The 20290-nt window shown below is 37.9% G+C and overlaps 1 protein-coding gene across 5 annotated transcripts in view; it reads left to right on the forward strand.

Moving 5' to 3' along the window:
- ERCC6L2 (ERCC excision repair 6 like 2) overlaps window positions 1-20290 on the forward strand; it is a 54792-nt gene that overhangs the window by 13309 nt on the left and 21193 nt on the right. For all 5 annotated transcript variants that reach the window (XM_026088435.1, XM_026088433.1, XM_026088434.1 and 2 more), the window contains exons 7-13: window positions 90-230; window positions 2214-2327; window positions 3200-3319; window positions 11531-11602; window positions 12796-12941; window positions 18036-18131; window positions 19447-19546. In XM_026088435.1, the coding sequence (XP_025944220.1) occupies window positions 90-230; window positions 2214-2327; window positions 3200-3319; window positions 11531-11602; window positions 12796-12941; window positions 18036-18131; window positions 19447-19546 (789 nt within the window). The remainder of the gene's footprint in view (window positions 1-89; window positions 231-2213; window positions 2328-3199; window positions 3320-11530; window positions 11603-12795; window positions 12942-18035; window positions 18132-19446; window positions 19547-20290) is intronic.

A 20290-nucleotide genomic window follows, 5' to 3' on the forward strand; every position in this document is an offset into this window, starting at 1 on the left:
TTTTTTTTTTTTTTTTTTTTTTCTGAAATGCTCTTTGCTGTTCATTATATGCTGAACATAATTGTGATTTAGGGTTCTCTCTTTGGCAGATGGTGTACTGTTCCCTGACAGAATTCCAGAAAACGGTGTACCAGGCTGTGCTGGAGACGGAGGATGTAAGCTTAGTGTTACGAGCAGCAGAGCCCTGTAGCTGCAGCAGTGGCCGTAAAAGGAAGAACTGTTGTTACAAAGTAAGAACTTCTACAGTCTGGATTTTAGAATGTGGTCATCCCGTTTTGAGCAGTAGCTAGATTTCCTCAGAAGACTCCCTTAAGATGAAGAGCTGTTGCAAATGGCCACATGGTTGTAGGCCATGACCTGGGCACAAGTTTAATGTTCACATCTTTCTTTTGGAGAAATCCTGTCTAGAAACATGGGATTGCATCCCAAGCACAGTGAGACCAGGCACTTCAGGAGCACAGCAAAGCTGCTTTGCATGCCCTGAGCAGGTGGCCATTTTACACACTGTAAGTTCTAGATGTGTTGGATTAATAGGTGCACCTGTGACACAGTTGATAGTGGCAAGCATACTGTGCCAGTATGTCCAGTATGTCAGGCACGCTGCTCCAGTGCAAATCAGCTGGTCAGTGTAGAAGCTGCAAACCAGAGGTATCTTGGACCCAGCAGATTGTTTGGCCTCTGATTGTGTTAGAGCTGCAGTTGGGGTTGTGTCTTCCTTTGCCAGTAAATAGACATTCTCTTTGCTTCACTGAAGGGAAAATTGTGATAGCAGCCAAGTTAAAGCACAAGTGGAGCTTTTTCACTAAAGTGACAAGTCCTACAGATTTCTTCCATCTTCTCTGGACTTCTTGTAACACTTGATTAGTCTAGCTTGCTATTTGTTTTGTCTGTATCTTTCAATAGACTGAGATTAATTTAAGCGTGGCTGATACATACTTAGCATATATCTCATACTCTGTTTTCCCTAATTTCCTTCTGGCCTGCTTTGGTTCATGTATTTAGGTTTTTTCCAAATCATGTAGTTTGTCTTCTATATCTTTCATTAAAAACAATCTCTCTGTCAGCCTGTTCAAGCTGTAAGAATGAGAACATTTCGGATGGAAATCAGAGGAAAAAATATTCTCTTGTTTAATTGTATTATGTAGTAGAGCAATCCGTTCAAACTGATACTGAAACATTAGATTATATACTTTAGAGAATGTCCTGAATTGAAGCTGGGTAGTGGGCTGGAAGGTATCTAATCTTTCTTCTAAATGCAATTTTTTAATTCATTATCAGTAAGCTAATGCTATAGGCAAAGGATTGTTGTCTTTACTGAATTTGTAACTGTTTTTTATAGCCTATTAATATTCTTTTGTTATATCCCAGAACAACAACTGTATCTACCTTCTCTTACTGGAATATTTCTTGAAGTAAGAGCACTTCCAGTTTTACTCTGAGTATTTATTTTAAGGTATTACCTGTGGTGAGGATTTGCTGATGGTTTTCCATGAATATTAGCATTAGTTCTTTGCAGGCTTCTGTTTCTCATGATTTTTTGTAGAACAAATGATGTTTGGCAGGACTGCAGATGCTTAAGTGCTCTTATGGACTGCAATATTCAGAAGTTAACCATGAAATCTAGTAACTTGAGGAGGAAAAAGAAAACTAGTATTGGTCATATCAGCCAGCCATAACCAGAAAAATAGTTATCTGAAGCTATTGCTGCTGCTGCAGTAGAAAGCCTTACAGAATGTTTCAAGTTGTTCGAATTACATTACTTCAGATGTTTATAAAACTTCATAAATTTTTGCTGAAAAGTAAAGTTAGCAGTCATAGGGTAAGAAGTCATTCAAATGTCTGGTTTCATTTACATTTAAATCAGTTGTAAAGTTTCTATATTTTTGTCATCTTTGTAACTTGGTTATCTTAGCAAGTTCTGTAGATATGCTATTTGAAATATTTAACAAACTATGAACATAGCTGGGCTTTATGACAGGATCTTCTCTATTAATAGGATCGCAAGCTGAGAAATGTGTTTTTTTTTTTTTTTTTTTTACTTGCTTTTTTGTTAGAAGTGCAGTATGCATCTCTTTAGAACCAATTTTAATACTACTTGGAATTGCTAGCTCAGTAAACCAGTGTAGTAAGTTGTTAGAACAGCATTTGTTTTAGGATATTTCTTATTCTCAACAGTACTTGTTTTCATAATTATTCTTCTCTTTCTTTGGTAGGCAAATGCTCATGGTGAAACAATTAAGTCACTGCGCTTCAGTTACCTGACAATCCTACGAAAAGTTGCAAATCATGCTGCACTGCTGCAGATGGACACTGCTAGTAAGCAGCAGGTTAGTTTCAGAAATACCTAAAAAGCAGACTTGTGGAAAATGAGGAGAAAACTCTTGAGTGAAAATTGTTGCTGGTCTCCTCTTTGGTTTTTGAATCTTCATGTTTTTGGATTGTTTGACTTGAAAAACAAACAAAAAACCCTAACTGAAATTAAGAAATCTTGCAAAACTTCATTCAGTAATTCAGAATAGAGCCCTTATTTAATAGCTAGAGATGTTATACAACAGTATTTTCATTTAGGTGATGAAAAACTGAAAATGAGACTCCTAAAAACCTTGGAGCACTTAAAATAAAGAGTTATTTTCAGTGTTTTCTAATAATGCTATTTCTGTTTCATTTATGAAAAGTATTTACTAACAGCCAGGCCTTTGTGCAAGCAAATAAATAGTAATGAACAGTTAGATTGTGTTTTTTCTCTAGAATTTTTATTCAGAGCTGAGCTTCTCTAAAAATTACGAGGAACATTTTCTCCTAGAAACTGCTAAAGGAGAGAAAAGTATCAGAAGTGCTGGTACACAACTATTGGGTAATGCAGATCTCAAGCTATCAGGGCTTGAGACTAACAACTCTGAGCAGTCCTAGTGCAGTCTCAGCCTAGGATCAGCAGTTTTGGCCATGTCTTACTATAGTAACTGGAATCATTGGTTTCAAATTGAAACCCTTTTTCTTTTTAAATGAAGAGAAAAACCTCAGAAAGTAGATGTTATATCCTGCACTTCTGTACTGAGCTAAATAAAAACATGTAACTTTTTCTAGTTGAGTTACTTCAGATGATTTGTTTCAGCTTGTTGAATTCCTTTTATGGCTTACCTGCTATGCTAATATAGCTCTAATATTTAATGCCTGTTCAAACTTCTTGCTTTTCTTTCAGGAAGCACATATCAAACGGGTGTGCAACCAGGTATTTTCCAGTTTTCCAGATTTTGTGCAATTAAGTAAAGATGCAGCCTTTGCAACAATTTCAGATCCAAAGTACAGTGGAAAAATGAAGGTAAATTTATTTTTTTAGAAAAAAAAATTACATTCATCTACTGAATTTAAGACAATGAACACCTAATAGTTTTTTAATCAATCTTGATGGTGGCAGTACCATGCTGGAGATCTTGTGTTTTGGATCAGGGTGGCACTTTGCAAAGACTGGAAGAAGGTGTTCTGTGACCCTAAGACTTAATAGCTTCATATATTCAGTGATAGGCGGTGAAGTGATCCTTACATTCAGGGGTGAGACATTGGAGTTATGACAGATAGTTCCATTAAGACATCAATTCAGTGGCAGTCAAAAATCAAATTAAGCCTTTGAACTGTTTAGAAAAGGAATAGAGAACAAATGAAAATCATTATGAAATTCAAGATTTGCCCACACCTTCAATACTGTGGGTAGTTCCAGTCCCTCCTCTCAAAAAGGATATGTGAGCCTTGGAAGAGGTTCAGAGAAGGGCGACAAAGGTGGTCAAAGCTATGGAGTAGTTTCCATATAAGTAACAACCAAGTAAGCTGGGACTCTTCAGCCTGGAAAAAAAAAATCTTAAGAAAAATGTGACAGAGGTCTATGCTGTCATAAGTAGCATGGAGATAGTGGAGATGTATTGAATGCTCACTGTCTTTTCTAATTTTGGGGGCATGAAGTTGATAAGAGGCTGAAGATGAACAAAATAAATTTATATTGAGTATAAATCTGTGGAATTCCTTGCCTTAGAAACCATAAGGTTTCCTGGATTCAAAGGGGGACTGTATGAATAACTGGAAGAGAGACCCAATGAAGATAACTAAAAAGAAAACTAAACTAGGCTTAGGAATATTCCTGAGCTGAAAATAACGAGAGTGAGAAGGTATGCAGGGTGAAGTATGCTGTATGTTTACCCTCTCAATTTAACACAGTACCCACAATTGCTGGTTTGGGGGGGGAGGGGGTGGGGTGGCAGGGCCACATTTTTTGTATCATGTTACTGATTTGTTGTTATGCAAGCAATATCTCTCTTTTGTTACTACATACATGAAAGAGGCCTGCATATTTCCTGTTATATACACATAATTGTCTTCCGAAAGTCAACTTTATTGTTAAAATATTTTCTGGCAGCTAATTTATATATATACCTAAAAACCAAGTCACAGAATCACAGAATCGCTGAGGTTGCAAGGGACCTCTGGAGATCATCTAGTCCAACCCCCCTGCTCAAGCAGGGTCACCTAGAGCACATTGCACAGGATTGCATCCAGGCGGGTTTTGAATATCTCCAGAGAAGGAGACTCCACCACCTCTCTGGGCAACCTGTTCCAGTGCTCTGTCACCCTCACAGTGAAGAAGTTTTTTCTCATGTTTAGATGGAACTTCCTGTGTTTCAGTTTGTGCCTGTTGCCTCACGTCCTGTTGCTGGGCACCACTGAAAAGAGTCTGGTCCCATCCTCTCGACACCCTCCCTTCAGATACTTGTACACGTTGATAAGATCTCCTCTCAGCCTTCTCTTCTCCAGGCTAAACAGGCCCAACTCTCTCAGCCTTTCCTCATAAGAGAGATGCTCCAGTCCCCTAATCATCTTTGTGGCCCTTCACTGGACTTGCTCCAGTAGTGCCACATCCCTCTTGTACTGGGGAGCCCAGAACTGGACACAGCCCTCCAGATGTGGCCTCACCAGGGCTGAGTAGAGGGGGAGAATCACCTCCCTTGACCTGCTGGCAACACTCTTCCTGATGCACCCCAGGATACCATTGGCCTTCTTTGCCACAAGGGCACATTGCTGGCCCATGCTTAACTTGGTGTCCACCAGCACTCCTAGGTCCTTCTCTGCAGAGCTACTTTCCAGCAGGTCAACCCCCAACATGTCCTGGTGCATGGGGTTATTCCTCCCCAGGTGCAGGACCCTGCACTTGCCTTTGCTGAACTTCATGAGGTTCCTCTCTGCCCACCTCTCCAGCCTGTCTAGGTCTCTGAATGGCAGCACAGCCCTCTGGTGTATCGGCCACTCCTCCCAGTTTTGTATCGTCAGCAAACTTGCTGAGGGTGCACTCTGTCCCTTCATCCAGGTCCTTGATGAAGAAGTTGAACAAGACTGGACCCAGTACTGACCCCTGGGGGGACACCGCTAGCTACAGGCTTCCAACTAGACTCTGCGCCGCTGATCACAATCCTCTGAGCTCTGCCATTCAGCCAGTTCTCAATCCACCTCACTGTCCACTYAGCTAACCCACACTTCCTGAGCTTGTCTATGAGGATGTTATGGGAGACAGTGTCAAAAGCCTTGCTGAAGTCAAGGTACACAACATCCACTGCTCTCCCCTCGTCTACCTAGCCAGTCATTCCATCATAGAAGGCTATCAGATTGGTTAGGCATGATTTCCCCTTGGTGAAGCCATGCTGACTACTGATCACCTTCTTTTCCTCCACATGCTTGGAGATGGCCTCCAGCATGAGCTGCTCCATCACCTTTCCAGGGATGGAGGTGAGGCTGACTGGCCTGTAGTTTCCTGGGTCCTCCTTCTTGCCCTTTTTGAAGGCTGAAGTGACATTGGCTTTCTTCCAGTCTTCAGGCACCTCTCCTGTTCTCCATGACCTTTCCAAGATGATGGAGAGTGGCTTAGCAATGACATCCGCCAGCTCCCTCAGCACTCGTGGGTGCATCCCATCAGGGCCCATTGATTTGTGGGTGTCAAGTTTGCTTAAATGATCTCTAACCCGATCCTCCTCGACCAAGGGAAAGTCTTCCTTTCTCCAGACTTTCTCTCTTGTCTTCAGGGTCTGGGATTCCTGAGGGCTGGCCTGAGCAGTAAAGACTGAAGCAAAGAAGGCATTCAGTAACTCTGCCTTCTCTGCATCCTTCGTCACCAGGGCACCCACCCCATTCAGCAAAGGGCCCACATTTTCCCTAGTCTTCCTCTTGCTACTGATGTATTTGAAGAATCCCTTCTTGTTGTCCTTGACATCCCTTGCCAGATTTAATTCCAAATGGGCCTTAGCCTTCCTCGTTGCATCCCTGCATACTCTGACAACGTTCCTATATTCCTCCCAGTGGGGAGTCAGTGATCTTCGGTGGTGCTTGTGAGACTCTTTTGTTGACTGAACTAATTTTCCTGTGTCTAGAAATTCATCATCTGTGAGTAGTGTGGACTTCACTCCAGCAGTGCCTTATGACACTTTCATTACATGTTTTTTGACACCGCGGTGAACAGTTCAGGCAAGCAGAATCACCCGAGTTAAGATAAAGGTGCCAGCACCAAATGCTTTGAAAGTCTGCAGCTTCCAAAGCTGCCACCCAGGAGAAAGCAGTCCCAAAAGGTGGCAGTGGGTCTGAGTTGCTGGTCAGATGGGATGGGCTGCAGCTTCTTTACAGGATGTAGCTGACTGTGGCTGTGTGGACTTTATGTAACCTTGGTTGGTTGCAGTGAGGCTCTTCCCATGTTCATACAAAGTGGCCTTGGTTGATAAGGAAACAGGTTTTACTATTGCAGTGCCAGAGTAAGAGCGTAACTGAGTGCAAGACAGCAGAGACTGTGTCCTTCTTAAGTATACTGGACTTGTGCCAGTGGCTTGATATTGATGAGGGTCAGGCGGGTTGGATGTTTAGTTTTGGCACTGAGATCTGCTTGATTGGAAAAACTTATCTTTGAGCTATCAGTATATAAATGACAGTTCAATTTATATTTCTGGATAGGCTGCTCAAACATAGGTATAGCCAGATGAGAAGAACTGGCTAAAAGTAGTTAGCTACTAGCAAGATGATTCTTCCTGTTTTTTTTGATCATTAGTGAATCATGTAATGCTCATCTTCATTCTGTCTCACTAGACACTTTCCTCACCAGATATATTGTGCTTTTTATTTGATTTTTGATCTTTTATCATCAATGTTCATGTATTTCAAGGTATTTTTCTATACAGATGGTAGGTAATTGCAAAAAAAAAAAAAAAAAAGGATATTCTTGAGATGAGCCTTAGTATGGAGAATTTCATTAAAAAAAGAGTAGAGTGTATATTATGGAAAACTAGATTTTAAAAAACTGTCTTGTGGTTGAAATAACATTTATTTTGAAAAATCAGGTCTTTTTCAGCATTTTTTGGTATATAAGACGAGAAATGCAGTATGAATTCCTGTAGAGGAGTGACTAAAGAATTACTAAAGAATTTTTTATAGTTTTTCACAGATATTTTTGTTATTCTATGACCTTTTAAGATGGTCAGATCAGACACTAGAATGCAATAGTAGTAGGCAGAGGTACTAGGTAATAGGAACTCTGACACCTTTCCACATGTTCTCTAGGGTTAGAAACTATAAGTAATATTCTGAGGGGTTTGTTTTTTTATTTTTTACTTTATGAAGTATAAAATGCAGGCAGAGCTGTGTTGATGACTGCCTGGTAGATTTATAGTGTATCTTTCTACTGTTAGTGACCTCTGGATTTGTATATCTGACGCCTTACTATAGAAATCCATGCTGTCTGTTTCAGTCCATCACAAACTTGCCAAAATTTGTCTGAGTGAATGAATGGCTTGTTTTGATGGAAACAGATCCGCCTTCTCTTTTAAGGGGAACGTGAATTTTGTATCAATTCAGGAAATATGTCTTAGCACAGACATAATATCCTGAAGTGTATGGTGGTATCTGTGTGCCTGGAAGTAGGAGTGATGCCTGATGCTAGGTTTACAAAGACTGTATAGTTTAAGGTGGCTGGGTTTTTAACATCCTATCATTGTACTGAAAGCTAGAGGTGATTAATTTCATTTATCTGAATTGGGACACATATTGGGAGCCTTCTGTAGTAGTATACATAATCTCAAAGTATTTTGTTAGATTACAGAAATTAACCATTTCAGGAGAATTTTCAGTGTTTGTTTTAGATTTTTTAAAAAACAAGAACATTTTGTTTTACGTAATTGGCCAAGTAGCCATCGCTGAAAAATAAAGTTGTTCTTGTGTCCATTAAATTTTACTTCAGAATAATTATAATATGAAAAATTGTTTCACACGTATCTGGTATGGTAGTGATTTTTTGTTTGTTTTTTAATACTAATGCAGATTGCACTGGAAGCTTATCTTCTAAGAGAAAATTGGCTAACTTCCACTTTCTGTTTCCATTTTTTTTAAAGAAGAAGCTGTTTTGGATGGTTTTGTTTTTCATACTCTGAGATCTAAGTCATTTAGAGGATTTTTCACCTCTTACCATAAAAAGTGCACAGGAGAGTCATCACATATTAGAATTTGAAAGCTACTTTATATTCTTTGTTAACATATTGGGAAATAACAGACAAATTATAGTGAGATGTTTCTAATAACCTTGTTCCACTTTAATTGAAATTTTCTGTTCTGTAAGTTACAGATGTTCTAGATATTAATTGAAATGATACTGTAACATTCCTGTGATAATGTGGAGTAAACAGGTATTGTTTGGTCCATTTAATTAAAATTTAGTATGGAGTATCCAGAAACTTTGGCATAGATTATTCTTTTGTAGATGAGCATATTTGCAAAGGAAAAGTTTGTGGCATTAATTTATTCCAGAGAGAGAAAGAAAGGGAAAATAGGCAGGGATTTATTAACAAAGCTCACTAGCTAAGCTGTTGTATTTGTTTTGCAGAAATGCAAAAGTTGTGTATCTGCCAAAGTACCTTTTGTTCTCTGACCAAGGACAGATAAAATGGGTGGGGAAACAGACCCTCGTTTTTTTGTACTGTGAGATGTACCTAGTGCCACCAGTAAAGCTAGAATTGCTTAAATGTAGGCATGAGGGAGTGAAATAGCGGTGTTTGTGTCCTGTATTGTGCAGGTGTCTTGACTGCACTCACCTATAACTGTCTACAAGACGTAGAATTTACAGTGTGTCGTCCTGGGCTTGCTATTCAGAATTTAAGATTACAAGAAGGGCCTGGGGAAAACAATCCCTATAATTCAAATGTGCATATATAAGCGTTGCTCATACATCTATGACTCTAATATGTCCTCATTATAGAGGGAGGTAAGTACTACAGAATGAGATGATCTTAGCTTAAGCTGTTTTTCTGGAATTATCCCCTTATTTTCAATCATACTGCAAAGCACACGCTTTTCAGAAGGTTTTGCTTACACATTCTATTGCACGATGAATTTCATGCCTAGGTTTTAACTTGAGATAGTTGATTATATGAGAACTGAAGTAACAGGAGTGCTGTAGTGTGGGAAACCAGTATTCTTCCATCACAAAGCAGAAAAGCGGGAAACCGTGAAGTGTAAGAGTAAATGACTCTATTACTTTTGAAACACAAAGATTGCAGACTGCAGTTTGACCACACAGAAGTATCATGGACTTTTTACAAAAGAAGTGAGATAAGTGAAATAGAGAAAATAGTTTAAAGTCTGCAGTAATTCCCGTAACCGCCTTATCTGATTATTTCTACAGTTTTGTTAAAATTCAGGCTAAGAGGACTATTAAATGTCTGGGCACTTGAAATAATATATATTTTTTAAACTGCCCATACAATATTGTCACAGACATTCATTTGTGAAGTTTTGGAGTATTTTTCTTAATTAATGCAAATCTCTTGGGAATAACCATAATGGATTGGGTTATTTATTTTGCCTGACATATTATCATTATTTTAGTAGGAAGATGCAAGCCTATGGGAGTACCGTGCAAATAATAACAACTTCCACCAATAAATATAACCCTAACCCAGGCACGCATAGTTTTGAAGTCTTAAATTCTGTAGGCTAGAATGGACAGCTGTATACAGATAAGGTGTTCTCAGATGTGAGGTAAAATTTTTGTCATGGTCAAATCATCATAATGTATAGTAATGGGGAGGTATGCATTTAAATCCATGTGGACTATACCAAAAATCACATTATTTGTGCTTGAGTATGATCAAGTATTTCTTTTTCAAAATAACCACTTTCAGAATAATACTCTGGTGTGCAAGCATACAGTTTATTTCTCTTCAGTATAAAGCTGTTCATTACTTTTCCCTGCTTGTCAGAGCTGGTTTTTATACCCCAGAATATCTAAAATCCCAATGGGCATGACATTGATCCATTTTGTTTAAAAAAACTGGGTGGATTTGTTTGTGTTCTCCCATAGGGAATTAATTATTTGATCTATACTTACTACTCTAATAATAACAACAATAATACAGTAGCCACATTCCTCCTGCTTTAAAAGCATGCTGCTGTTTTTTCATCCATTTTTTTCTTAATTTGTCTAACAAGATACAAATGTAAGGCATTTAACTCTGGTTAAATTACCTGACGTGGGTTTTTTACCCATAAAATGAATCCTGGTCTGTATATTGTTGTGCAATGAAACAAGCCAAAATTATCTTGTTTGTACCTTGTTTTCAGTTGCAAGTGACTGGCTAGTATATACAAAAGGGGATATGAGTGATGTAGAATTACTATTTTATATTCAAGATATTACCCAGAACTGTAAAATTAATGTAAACATTCCTCATTATTTGGTTGTCCAAGATTCATTTTAGTGAAATTTGTATTGATTAACAGTTTAACTATTTATCCCTGAATAAATACTTTTTTAAAAAATTTATTGCCCAGTGGGAGAAAGCTACAGACATGGTACAGAAAATTCTTCTTTTCCCTTTTGTGTATTGCTTCTGCACGGTACTCTGGAGCTGCCATTGCCAGATGTGGACATGCTTCTTTTGAAAATAACAGTATAACTATTATACACAAGGCTCTGGATTATTTGCTTCCCCACCAGAAGAACATTGTGTGTGGGCGGATTATTGGCATTTCAAGGTCTGCGCAGAGTCTGGGAAGCCGGGGCCTACTGTAAACAGAGCAAGAGAAGAGAGTGGGAGCAGGAGGGGCATAGATCTCACTGATTATTTTAAGAAGACAAGTTCCAAGAAGTTCTGAACTCAGATGTAGTACAGCAAACTTAAATAGACCTTCCTGTTTTGAGGGGAACTGTGTGCATTTGTTAGATTCAAAACCTGACCTAGCGCCTAGGTAGCATTTTGTTGCAGACGTCTAGACCAAAATATGCAGTAATACAAATAACTTCTGAACTTACCTGCTGTAATGACATCACAGTGGAGTTAAATGAAAAATGAATAGATCCAGCATTTCTGTTAAATTTTAGCTTATTACGTTGCTAACAAAGTGTTTTTGTTATGGCTGCATTTTGCTTTGCAAGCAATTTGTTGCAGCTTGGTCTGCTTAAAGGTTGAAAACACAAGTAATTGTGTAGGAGATGACTTATTTTTCTGTGATTCATTTCCAGGTCCTTCAGCAGCTTTTAAATCACTTCAGAAAAAACAAGGATAAAGTACTTCTTTTCTCCTTTTCCACAAAGGTGAGCTCCGTATGATTTGTATTGGTTAACTGCAGCAGTAAGTTCTGAAGTGTAAAGCAGTGAGGACATTAGCAGCTGTCAACCATACTTCCTTTCTCTCCATACTTTGGGAAATACTGTTGAGATGGACAATGTGCAGCACTGCAGAACCATATGGAAACCTTATGTTGTCTGAGGACAATGGTGATGGCAAAATATAATACTCTGCTTCATTCCTGAGAGCTTTTTTAATTGTTGTATTACTGCAGGTGTATACAGCTCGTGCTGAATTCAGTTGATGCATCTTGGGTTAGAGCAGTGTCACTGCAAAATACCACTGAAGTATCATACAGTATTTGTGTTAGTACTATACTACGAAGTAGTTGAATTCCCTCTGTTTTACTGGTTTTTGACCATCAGCAGTGCTTGAACTTCAAACCAGAGACTTGATTACACCGGTTGGTTTGAAGTTGAGAGTGTTTAATTGGAGCTCAAGATGTGTGTGCATTTCACTTTTAGGGACGTGCTCCCTCATTTCCTTATTATGGAATAATGTGTTTTCTGGAATGGTGCAAGCTGCAATATGAGTTTATTTAAATATTTAACATGATAGCACTAAAGAAGTATTAAAGATTAGTGTGAATGACAGTTCAGATCTTAAATACTTATTTTTTTGTGGCTTTAGGGAAGATGCAAGTTTAGTACTTAAATGCAGTAGTAAAATGCTGATGGGTAAGCAGAAAAATATTGGTAAAAGTTAGTAAAATTCTTAGGCTATGATTCATGGTGTTTAAAAACAGCCTGTATTCTAGTTGTTGCAATGTCTTTCACTCCCTCCCTCTGAAATCCGGCTGTGCATACCAGCTCCTTTCTCTGTGCTGGCTCTGGAGCTCATTTACTGTACTTCTGCCATCTTAGCAAGTTAAAATGTCTTGGAAAATGTTTAAGTTTCCTGCCAGCTTATTGAGTTGAATTGGCTCAGCATCACTCAGACTGGGACAGGCAGCCAGGATTAGAGGAGAGAGTGAGGCTGCTGCAAAATTAATCACCTTATGCTACCATAGAGAAAGGTGAGTCGAAGATGTTGATAGCAAAATGGAGAAGATTTGTCCTCGTTTTTGGTGCCTGGTCTATTAGAAAGAAACATGACCTCTATGGTTATGTTTAATTCAAAAAGATAGTATAATGTACTTAATTTTTTTTTCCCCCCTCAGTTGCTTGATGTGCTGGAACAGTACTGTATGGCATCTGGGCTAGATTACCGAAGACTTGATGGAAATACAAAATCAGAAGATAGGATCAGGATTGTAAGAGAGTTCAACAGCACTCAAGAAATTAACATATGCCTTGTATCAACGATGTAAGAAAATTTAACTTGTAGTCTTTCTTTCGTGCTGCCTTTCTAGTGTTTAGAAAATAGGTTACTCCATATTTTACTTGATTGACCTTGTGAGGGATTACTTTTTTGAGAAGGGGAATTGTTCCTTTGTCTGCTAGTAAACAGATTCACTGCTGTGGCATGAGGCTTCTTAAAATACCTGGAGACTTCCCTCCTTCCCCTCTCCTCTGCTTTTAAGGATCTCAGATCTGAAGCAAGTGAGTTTTCTGAATACTGATTTTAAAATTCCAGTTGCTGTAGGAGTGAGGAAACAGTTACTGACATAATGTAGTGATCCACACAAAGCTTTTATTTTACTATAGTCACGCTCTGTTTCTTGTACTGTGCTAGCAGAACTAGTAAGTGAGCGTGAATACAAAATGCTATGCTGAACTGCAAAATTCTCTCTTGATGTTTTGTAATTTATTAAACCAGTTAATTAACGTGTTTAAAACACTTCAAACAATCTAAGATGATTGCTGTACACTTCTAAAAATATACTTCATCAGATCTGCTCGTCAATTGATGATGGATAGAGAATTCTTTTGAAATAGCGCAATATGTCCAATTCTAAGTAATGAAAATGTACTGACCATTCTTGGATTTTCATTCTGGTTACTTCCATGTTTCATCTTTAGATGAAGTTTGTTACCGGGCAAAGGTAGAAAGGGAACAGAGCGAAGCTAAATCTTTCTCTCCAAGGGGAAACTCAGTGCAACATGCAACCAGGGCTGCTCTTGCCTATACTGTCACTTCCTCCTTCTTTACTAAAAACATGCACATTGGAGTTAGGTAGGGAGAGATTCAGTCCGCACTAACTTGGTTTAATTAGCAGTCAGACATCATCTTAAAGACCATTGCAAATGGATGAACATCAGAAACAGTCTTCGGATACTCTCTGGTATATGTGGGCAGGGTTATGAAGAGATTTGCGGTGCTGGTCATGTATGCTTGCTTTATTGCTTGTAATCTCAGTGAATTGTAGTATCTGGCCCTCAGCTTCACTAAGACCTTCTTCAGACTAAGCAATTCTTTTTCCATGAAAACAGCATGGAATTTCTGCATCTGTAGCCTTAGAAAAAACTTGATAATTTGTGCTTTTATCAGTCTAGTTTACTTTCATAAACATAACCTTTGCAGTTCTTTTTTATTAATTTACATTGGAATAAAATGAAGTTCAATTAAACAAAGACTTTCTCCCCTCTTTTATAAGAGCTTGTGCATGCAGAGGTGGTTGAGCTTTCCATGCCCTTTGATAGTGTTTGAAAGCAGAGCCTTGATTCTGTTGTTCTTAGTGTTTCTCATCTTATTGAGGAAATGGAAGAAACACCAGTCAACATAACCTTTGTTTATTAAGAGAAACAGAAGGTGCAATTCTTAGTGTAGTTCATCACAGTTAACAAAAAGGGGTGTTTCTGCTTGCTTGATGTGTAGTAATAGAACCAATTTTAATTTTGTAATCCTTTGGAAATCAGAAAGGGATCTATTGCAGTTCTCCCTTACAAAGATTCTGGTTTCATCCTACTCAGATTTCAGACCCTAAGACTTTATAGTATCTTCTTTATTTCTCAGCACATAGTAAGTTGACAGAATTGGGTCATACTCTTCTGTCTCTACTTTCTTGCAAGGTTTTTGGCTGACTGTTCTGTGCAGTCAACTTGTATGTGTTCTGAAAGCCCCATTACTCAAAGAGCCAAATGTTGATTTTTCGCTGAAAAAACTTGCACGTTCTTTTGGCTGCAAAATGCGTTCTGCAAAGGATGAATTCCCAGCATGGTGTTTGTGAGCCTGCCATTTTATTTCATGTGCACAGTTAACATACAGCCTTAAACAAGTAGCATCAATCAATAAATTACTGCATTATAGTACAGACAGTGGTAATGACTGTTAAACTTGGAAGGTTCCTGTGTTGTATTCCATTTTTTGTACTGGCAAAATATGCCCTTTCTGCCTGGAATTGCTTATGTATAGCCCACAGACAACATTTTGGAAATCCTGATTTTAATTAGTTGATGTGTTTTTGAGAAGTGGTGTTTAAACAATAAATCTTTTAAAAATATTTGTGAAATTGTATCTCTATAGCTTGACCTCAAGTCTTGTATTTAATGTTAGTATTGATCACAGTTGTATAGATATCCACAGTGTTTGCAAAACTCCGGATGTTGACAGAAAATATTGTTGATTTCTGCAGAGCTTGTTAGTTCCATCCAGCAGGTTTAGATCATGAATTTCAGTCTAGTTTTTTGCAAAAATATGTATAGTCCTGTTGGAACTTTTAAGGTTCATGGAAAAAATCTGTTTCAGGGTTGGGTTTTTTTGTTTTGTTTTGGGTTTTTTTGGGGGGGTCATGCTTACAAACACTAAAATAGTTACTGAAGTTGCTAATGAGACAGGAATGTTGGAGCTTGCAACTCCATTGATGCTGCTTATTCTGAAGAGGGGAAGCTGCATGTGACACTGGAGTCTGGGCAGTCCTGTTCCATCATAAGGTTCTGGAAGAAATAAGAGTAGCTAATATTCCCTCCATTAGAGCTAAATCACTGTTCACCAGGTTTTCCACAGTAGTCTTTCACTTATGTTTTTTCTGAAGGAATTAGTCTAAACTCATTTCTTCTTCTCAGTTTCCTTTTTTTATGTTCAGTGAGGTGCTTAGATGATAAGGGTTACAGAAATTTGCAGGTAGTTTTTATCATGGATGGTTACAGTATGCACTTCCATTCTACCTGCAGCATTCTCCGAGGCTGCTGTCCATTACTTTGAATGTCTACCAGGCTTCATGTAACTTGGATTCTGCACAACTATGTTGCCAATAATTTTTAATGCACATAATGCATGTAATCTCATTCAAAGAATTCTCAGCCAGAAGATCTCATGAAACAGAGAAATTAAAAAAAATAATAAAGGCTTACCTCAGTAAATAAATTAACTGCTCACAGCTATCATGGAAGCTTTTTCTAATGCCATATTGTTTTGTAACTTCTGAACATTGTGGTATTAAGCTGTCAGTGACAGGATATAAAAACAAGTCATTTATTTAATGCAGTGTGCAGTCTGAAATAACATAATCTTTAGAAAACAATTGCTTGTAATAGAACTGTTATGAGACCTTTAATAGAGAGCTCTTCATTTGAGCCATAGTACAGTAACTTGCAAGAACCATCTTGCAATAATTTGGCTTAAGCTGCTGGCTAAAATGATATTTAAAATGGATGATATTCTTTACAAACTAACTAACTACTGCATTCATTCTGTCCAAGAAGGATATAGGAGCCATTGTTTTTCTGTTCTGGAGTATGTGAATTTTTGTGGCATGCCTAAAAATACTGAAAGGTAAAATCTTTATATAAAGCTATGTATCCTCTTTAGTTAGTTCTCATAGTTAGTCTGTGTTACTTGCACTAAGGTTTTGCACTGAGGTTTATTTCATATTTCGGGTCCAAATATTGCAATTTTTTATGAGAAACCATTTGGAAAAACATGTTGACTTATGTTTCAGTCTTACTGCAGGGTTGGTTTGGTAAGAAGAGAAGCTGAATTCTGCCCTCACTAATAAGAAATACACCAAAATTCCAAAATACAGTAGTGTATTCTGAAAAATACAAAGATTTTTATTCATTATTTTGAACTTTTAGAATGCTTATCCTCCGGAAACCTCCGTTAATATTGGCAGGTTCCCACATCCTCCTCACTTCCAGATTTAACTAACCCAACACCACACCACACCTGGAAGGAAAAGGCTACAACTGTGTTTATATTAACAAGGATTCCATGAAAACCAAAAGGTGGTGGGGCCCTGTAAGCTTTTAGTTTCTGCCCCTGTTCATTCACTTCCCTGTTAACTTTACCTTTCCCCACTGCTTTAAACAAGCTTAAGAGAATACAAAATAATCTATTCAAAACAGGTGTTTGGTAAATTAAATTGGATTGACTTCTCCAATTTTGCAGTACCTCATTGAGAAAATTCCATGTTTGAAACTACCTATGACAATGTAAAGAATTGTTTTAATAGTTAAGTAAATAATAGTATTTTGCATGTGCTTGTGTAGAAACTTTTGTCTTTTTTGGAGGAATGTTGACTGAGCCAATTGGAAAAAAATGTTTCAGTATTTGCTTGTTTTGCAACTTGATAAAAAGTGGTATTTTCCTCACTTTGGTTCCTATCAAATGAGTCAGTTATGCACATGCCAAATTCTAAGTAACTGAGCAGTTTTATTGGAGTCAGCAAGGGCATTAGTCAGCTACCTCAGGTTAAGCATATGCTTAAATTCCTTGCTGGCTTGCAGGCTTTGTCTGAAAGCACTCCACACCTGTTAAATGTTCAAGAAGATGTAACCTGGTAGGTGGACCTACCCCTGCAACTCCTTCTTCCCAGCACAGACAGCTTTCTTACAATGACTTTTTTTTTTCCCTTGTAATGACCTTTATGAATGTTGCTCATATGCAGCTGTGTGGCCAATTAGATATCTGATACTTGACTAATAAACCATAAGAATATACTTGTGACAGTTGTTTGTTCCCTAAGAACAGATAAGAGATATTCTGGATGATGACTCTTTTAGTGCAAGCTGCATAGCATTATTGTCAAAACTATGTACTGGAATTAAAAGAAGTAAAATTTAGTGTAGATTCTAAGTCCCACTTTATCTTAGCTATGGTTCTTCTGTTGGCGTCATACTTCTATAATGTTAACTGGCATAAAATGGTTATGAATTTCACTATACTCCCTGAGGGAGTTGGCCCCTATAAGTCACTGGGGGCATGAAGTTGCAGACAGTACTTTTAGTAAAACAAGGTGATAGCAGCTGTTCTGACTGAATTGTTGTACAGTTCTTAGAAGTCTTCTTGCTGTTGAGGTGAGAAGACTGCATTTCACAGCAGTAGTTATTTGAGTGTTTGGTGGTTGTTAACACAACATTAGCACAAAGCTGTAGCCCACTGATCCAATTTTTCTGTTGTGTTGTTTTATTATGGTTGGGGAACGATATGCTGGTGTGGATTATAACCTAATACATTGAAGAAAATTTTACTAGTTTTTCTTGCTATTGGATAGTTCTTTTTTTATTATTTTTTATTTAGGGCTGGTGGACTGGGTCTCAATTTTGTTGGTGCCAATGTTGTTATACTGTTTGATCCAACATGGAACCCAGCAAATGATCTTCAAGCTATTGACAGGTACACTCTCAAAATACAGAACTTGGTCCATGTTGTGTTCTTTTGTTTTGATCCTGTAAATTCTCCAATTAATTTTTTCCTCAGGGAGAGGATATATTTAAACATAATCTGATTTGTCTATAAAACAGTAAGAAATGTCTGGCTAAATTATTTTTTAGAATTGATGTTCTACTTTTTAACTCTGAATTTTGGGATTTTTTTTTTCTGTTTTATTTTTGTGGCACTGTTATAATGGGGTCACAAAAATGCCATAGCTACTGTAACTTTTCATGATCTCTAGAACAAGTGTGTATGTATAGCCAGATGGCATTTTTCCTGTGTTTGTGAGGGCAAAGTACATTGTCACTGACCCTAGTTAGAGTGGTGTTTCAAATTCTGGAATCCCTAAAGAAAAGCATCTATTTCTTTTTTTGACCTCACCCTCATGGAGATTAGTCTGTTTTCAGCACTCACTTCCATGTCTGATACTATGCCACTGCAGTATTTCCAGGAATCTGGATTTTTCTTTTGAGGCTTTCTGACCATATTGTTTCCTCAGTAAGGACAGACTTCTGAATAGCTAAAGTAAAAGGATCATTGAAGCTTTCAAAATTCTTTTGTTTGATATGTTTTAATGAGCAGAAGCAAACTTGTTTTTGTTGACCCATTCAATTATGTAATTCCATTTTAAATGTCTTTCTGATTTCCAAGAGGTGTTTATATGCATCTCTCCTATTCAAATAAGTCTGTCAGAAATGTATATTGTTGAAAGGCACTGTCCTTATAGAATCTTTGTGAGATTACATTTCTATACTCTGTTCAGCCTCTTTGAATTTTCTGAAAGTAATCTATTAGAAGTTTCAGAGCTAGTAATTTAAATAGTTTAATTCCTTTTCATTACCTGTTTTTATGATGTTAGAACTTGTACAGTGCTTTATGAAGTTAGGAAGGCGCAGGCTGCCCCAAGTAATCCATGAGCTAACTCAGATACAATGCAAATAGGAGAATGTCTTGTGCAAGACCAGATGTAGAGGGGGAGGAAAACAAACAAACAAAAATAATGGAAGATGTGTTTTTTTGAGAGATGGGTAACAGGCCTTGTGATATCAAGAAATGAAAGCTTTTTCAGCTGCATAGGGCTGGGAAGAAAAATATAAAATTAAGGATAGAAGAAAAGGAAACAGAATGCTGAGAAAACATGGAAAAGTAAAAAAATATTTTACTTATAAATGATATAGAGTATTTCCGTTTTGCTGGAATTGTGAATTTTTTACTGCCCCTAAGAGCTCTGTTTGTTTCTACTAATATGGTTTTCAATATGGCATTGTCTTTGCAGAGCTTATCGGATTGGTCAATGCAAAGATGTTAAAGTATTTAGATTAATATCCTTGGGAACTGTGGAGGAGTTGATGTACTTACGACAAGTTTATAAACAGGTAAAGTTCACAAACTATTTAAATCAGTAACTATCTTCAGCTGTTTGAATGAAAGCTAAGCTAGCCTATCAGTCTACCTTGGTTTTATGATTTATGCTGTTATCTTATTAAATGGAATTATATAATTTAGCAATTGTCAAAGAACAAAACAGAACAGTATTTGTATTCTAAGTACTTCTGTAACTTTTGACATGTTAATTGGGTAACATACATTCATCAGGTTATACTGAGGAGAAATCTATTTTATTTAGAGAGTTGTAATATTATATCTGCTAGAGGTATTTAGTACCTGTGGCAGCTTGATTCAGGCAGCTTTTTCTTTTGAAGGGTGGGAGGGGGAGAGAGAGAGAGAGCGAGAGAGAGAGAGTGAGCACGTGTGCAAAAGTTTTGCTGATGCTAGAGAGAGAGAGAGCACGCGCAAAAGTCTTGCTGATGCTGGAGAGGGAGGGAGAGAGAGCACGCGCAAAAGTCTTGCTGATGGTAGAGAGGGAGAGAGAGAGAGCGTGCGCAAAAGTCTTGCTGATGGTAGAGAGGGAGAGAGAGAGAGCGTGCGCAAAAGTCTTGCTGATGCTGGAGAGGGAGAGAGAGCGTGCGCAAAAGTCTTGCTGATGCTGGAGAGAGAGAGAGCACGTGCAAAAGTCTTGCTGATGCTGGAGAGGGAGGGAGAGAGAGAGTGCAAAAGTCTTGCTGATGCTGGAGAGAGCGTGCGCAAAAGTCTTGCTGATGCTGGAGAGGGAGAGAGAG

Source organism: Apteryx rowi, unplaced genomic scaffold, assembly GCF_003343035.1.
Source record: "Apteryx rowi isolate R43461 unplaced genomic scaffold, aptRow1 scaffold_77, whole genome shotgun sequence".
Lineage (NCBI taxonomy): Eukaryota > Metazoa > Chordata > Aves > Apterygiformes > Apterygidae > Apteryx > Apteryx rowi.